This window comes from Nicotiana tomentosiformis, chromosome 9, assembly GCF_000390325.3.
Source record: "Nicotiana tomentosiformis chromosome 9, ASM39032v3, whole genome shotgun sequence".
Classification (NCBI taxonomy): domain Eukaryota; kingdom Viridiplantae; phylum Streptophyta; class Magnoliopsida; order Solanales; family Solanaceae; genus Nicotiana; species Nicotiana tomentosiformis.
Genome location: NC_090820.1, coordinates 86,601,056 through 86,605,737, shown reverse-complemented (window position 1 = coordinate 86,605,737; position 4,682 = coordinate 86,601,056). Strand labels below are relative to the sequence as shown.

Genomic DNA, 4,682 nt, shown 5'->3' with positions numbered 1-4,682 from the left:
TTCTATCTTCGAGCTCGAGCCTGATCTATTATGAGGTTACCTTCGAGGCAACTCCCCTGCTAACGAAATAGGGTATGCCCGATTTCGACCATATACAATACATAACAAAATAAAAAGGTTTTCTACGTCAAGAATAAGGTAAAAAGACAAGAGAACTATCCTCCAAAAGTTGTGAGCGAAGAAAAGAATAAAATAAAGATGAAAATACAAAGAACTCGCGCAACAAAAATTATGATCAAGTATCAAAGGTAAGAAAAGAAATATTGCACCATTTCCTTATAGAATTAAAAGATATATTGAGATAAATTTACGCATTATAATCTCTATAGTAAATTAATTTATAAAGCATATTGATTCCTTATCAATTCAGTAGTATTTGACATAACTTATTTAGGTTAGACCTCTATGCTTTCACCAGGGCCCCCATAAAAGACTGAATGCTTAAAACTAGATCCCTCACTTGGAGCATCGACAACCTTGTATAGATCAGGATTGGTCATGTAAGGTATTAAGTTGCCAGCTTCTGTTTCTTGGCCATTGTCATCTATTGTCCCAATATTCCTACAATATGCATCATAACGTGTGTCTCCTATTGGAAAAAAGCTTGAGCCCATTGGAGGTTCAAGTACCCCAGGTGGACTATATACTACTCCGCCCCATTCAATCGTTGATGCAAAGTCATTCAATTCATCAAAAATCTGTTTTGGCCAAAAACCAACTTGTGTTTGATTTCGCGTGAGCAAAAGCCACCAGTTCCCGTTGACAATGTCCTTTAGTTTTCAAAAAAGACAAAAAGGAAAAATATTTTAGTGTTATACATTAATAGAGTATCAAATAACTCATGAATTACTGAAATAGGTCTAAGACTAATTTACCCGCGTTATGTACATTTTATCTACCCACGCATCCTTACTTCCACGTTGTGTAACAGGAGAGTATACAAAATCTAAAGGTATATCTGTGTTTACAATAACAAATCCTGGACATTGTGTATTAAAACATTGATTTTTTCCTGCCTACAAAAGAAAAGCAACATATACTTTGTTACTCAGATGTCATGAATATAGATTAATGGTAAGATATATAAGACATGCCCATGTTATACAAAAGGTAAGAATAATATTCAAAAAAAGTTATAAATAACTCACTTGAAAATGTGTATATAGCCTACTTCGACCATCTCCATAAAGTGTAGGATCCACCTGCAATAATATTATACCAAAATAATACACAGCTAAAGAGACGATAAAAGTATTTGTAAAGATAGAAAAAATATGATTGCAGGTTGAGAGTTAGAAAAACTTGTTGATACTCACCAACAGAGAGATTATAAGTAATATAAGGAGAAGATAATGAACTATTAATAAAAGTCAAGATACATACTCTCCATCCAACTTGTATATTTTCTGATCCTTTTTGTATTTTCAACCGACAAGCACTATTTTGTTGGCCTTTCACACGAGGAGTATAAATAGCAGTCACCATACCAGCTCCTCCAAACTTGTTGCTTGGATTATTTTCGGTTTGAACAATAGCAAGCTAAATAACAGAAAACATGAGGTCATACAACGGCTAAAAAAATCTATTTGTTATCTTGAATTGCCCAACATTTTCTTAAGTTTTGCTTTTCTCTCTCTTTTTTCTCTCATTGTCCCCATGAAGCATCTAGTAAACTTGCTGTATTTGAGAAGAATGATTATTATTTAAGCTATTGTATTACTTATCTTGTCCTATGAAGAAATAACACTACAACAGTAAATTCAAAGAAATACGATGAAATATTAATTCCTGGATACTTACCTTGTACCCTTTGGAAGGAAAAGTTACTTTATTACTCAAGTTGTTTCCCTACATACAGTAAGAATTTTATCATGAGATAAGTATTGTTATAAGAAGGTATAATAGCTATCGTCATTAAATTTAATATAGTTAAATTCATAATCTTACATAGGAAAACGAAGTGCTGAAAGAGACATCCTCTGCGGGTGGCATAAGTTTTTGTCTGATCAGGTCATCTTTAGTAGTTCTTCTTATGGGAACTGTTCCTTTTGGACAACCGACTCCTCTTCCCAAAGGCCAACCAGTTATTGATTCGTCGGAATACTCTTTCACTATAGGCAATGTTGGTTTCATCTGTTTGCATGAAAACCTCAAAAACAATATTAATATCAACATATATTATAATATAATTAGTTTTAATTTGGACTTAAGAGAATGATGTAGAGACAAACCTGAGGGTGAAATGTGTGATTTTGCAATAATGGATGGTCAAATGCAGGCTGTTGGTAGAAATTCACACAATCGTATATATCACCATATTCCGTCTGTAGATCCAATAGTAAATATACTATGTCATTTATAAATTTTGCTTAGGAAGGTGACATTTCTTGGTCACATTTATATTCTAAATGCAATTGATTGCTTAGGAGTAGAATATTATTAAAGAAAACATTAATCATTCTATTACTATTGAACAAAATAACAAATAATTGTAACAAAGATTTTCTTTATTTACAGCGCATACCAACAAAAAATAATACCTTGATGGATTTTACAGCTGGCTTGTTTAAAAGCTTTAACTGCTTCTCTAATTCTAAGTCTTCAAGGTAGGATAATTTTGTTCTTCCTTGGACCTCATTGCAGCTCAGAAGAAGAGATATGGCAAGTACAAATATGTAACCTATTGCCCGCTGTTGTATCATCATTGTAAAAACTGAAAAATCACATTATTTGAATCATGGAAATTAGATAAGATAATAGTACAACGTCCATGAATCGAGTTATAAAGAAATTTATTCATGTACCAGAATATAAGTTAGTTTGAATACTTAAAGAAGCAAGGTAAAATTTGATTCCTTGCATACAACTAATAATAGAGGATTGAGGTTCTCCAATTCTTTAACTTTGTGTTTATGTGCTTATTTATCTCTTGCTAATTAACTTTTTTGAATAGTTATTTCAAAGTAAAAATAGGAAAAACAATGACAAAATAAGACCAGAAAAGATGAAAATAAAGTATCTGCTGTGGTATTATAATTTCAATCTATTGATTGAGGTAAACAAATTTCATATCACTACTGAATTCATATATATACATATATATATATATATATATATATATATATATATATATATATATATATATATATGTATATTACTTGAAACCAATTAATTTAAAGAAACATTATAATTCTAATTTATATATCCAACTAGACACATAATGCATTTCATAAGTCATTACAATCGGGTGTGTTTGGTATGAAGGAAAATATTTTCTGAAAAATATTTTTCGATTTTTCCATGTTTGGTTGGTTTAAATATTTTGGAAAATATTTTACTCATGAACTCATTTTTCTCCAGTTGGTAGAAAATATTTTCCCTACCAAGAAAAGGAAAAACATTTTCCAAAATACTTTTTCAATATTCCTCACTCTATTCCCCATCCCCACCAATCCACCCCACACCCCTACCTAACCCACCCCACCCCTAACCTACCCTACCTCACCACCCTCGCTCCCACCCCCACCCTAATATTTTCTTAGTAGGAAAAATATTTTAACAAAAAAAAGTATTTTCTTTTCATGATGTAGAAAAATATTTTCTTTCATTTCAACAAAAAAAAATATTTTCTTTTTATGATGTAGAAAAAATATTTTTTTTTTCATTTCAACAAAAACAGTATCTTCTTTTCATGATGTTGAAAAAATATTTTCATTTATTTAAATAAAATGATTACTTTATTTTCATCTTCTAGAAAGAGTACTTTCTTTTTTAACCAAAAAAGAGTATTTTCTTTATAGTTATGGATTTTTTTGTGTAAATATTTAGAAGAATAATTAAATTGTTGAACAAAAATAGAGTCCTAAAAACGTTGGGTTTTGGGGAGGGGAGTGGGGAGCAAGGAAACATGGGGACTTGGGGAAAGAGGGTGAGGAGAATAAAAAATTATTTTCCTAAAAAATATTTTCTACTCTCTAACGAAACACTAGAAAATATTTTCCGAAAAACGTTTTCCACTCACCAACCAAACAAAGAAAAATAAGTGATAAAACTACTCATTTTGCATAAAAATATTTTCTATGAAAAACATTTTCCAAACACGCCCAAATGTCAACTTCAACTTCAACTCAAGAAAAAATAATAAAAGGAATACTCACATACCTGACAATTCTCCAAAAGACAAGAACTGCTTCTCTATACTTTATGGCTAAGCTACAATCGTTATGCCTTTATTTAAATAGTGCAATATAGCATAGCTTCTGATTATCGTAATATAGAAGTATTCCTTAATCATCATTACTTTTTTTCCATTTGAATTATGTTTCTTTGATTTACTAGGTCAAATTGAGAAAATCCATATCATATTGACCGTGACATTTATGGTATAAAATTATTGTTGTATATTTTCATAAACTCATCATTATTGTTTTTCCATTTGAATTATGTTTCCTTGATTTACTAGGTCAAATTGAGAAAATCCATATCATATTGACCGTGACATTAATGGTATAAAACTAATGTTGTATATTTTCAGAAACATAGTAAAAGTAATACCTAAATATAGTCAAAGTGATTTGTTCAACCATTAAATTTAAAGTTGCTTATAGAGTAATGAAATGATTATTTTCCATTTTAGAGGAGAAAATGTACATATCTAATGATAGATGTTGATAATTTTGTTC

General features: G+C 30.3%; 1 protein-coding gene across 1 annotated transcript; it reads right to left on the bottom strand.

Annotated features, from left to right (window-relative positions):
• Positions 1-301: 301 nt before the first annotated feature.
• On the bottom strand, positions 302-4,236 carry LOC138899582 (protein neprosin-like). The gene is made up of 9 exons (XM_070186177.1): positions 4,162-4,236; positions 2,541-2,713; positions 2,232-2,324; positions 1,948-2,133; positions 1,801-1,848; positions 1,384-1,539; positions 1,149-1,202; positions 876-1,016; positions 302-770 (listed from the first exon to the last, which is right to left on the bottom strand). Exons 2-9 carry the CDS (start codon positions 2,703-2,705, stop codon positions 396-398), a joined length of 1,218 nt encoding a protein of 405 aa, XP_070042278.1. The 5' UTR covers positions 2,706-2,713; positions 4,162-4,236; the 3' UTR covers positions 302-395.
• Between the last annotated feature and the right edge of the window lie 446 nt (positions 4,237-4,682).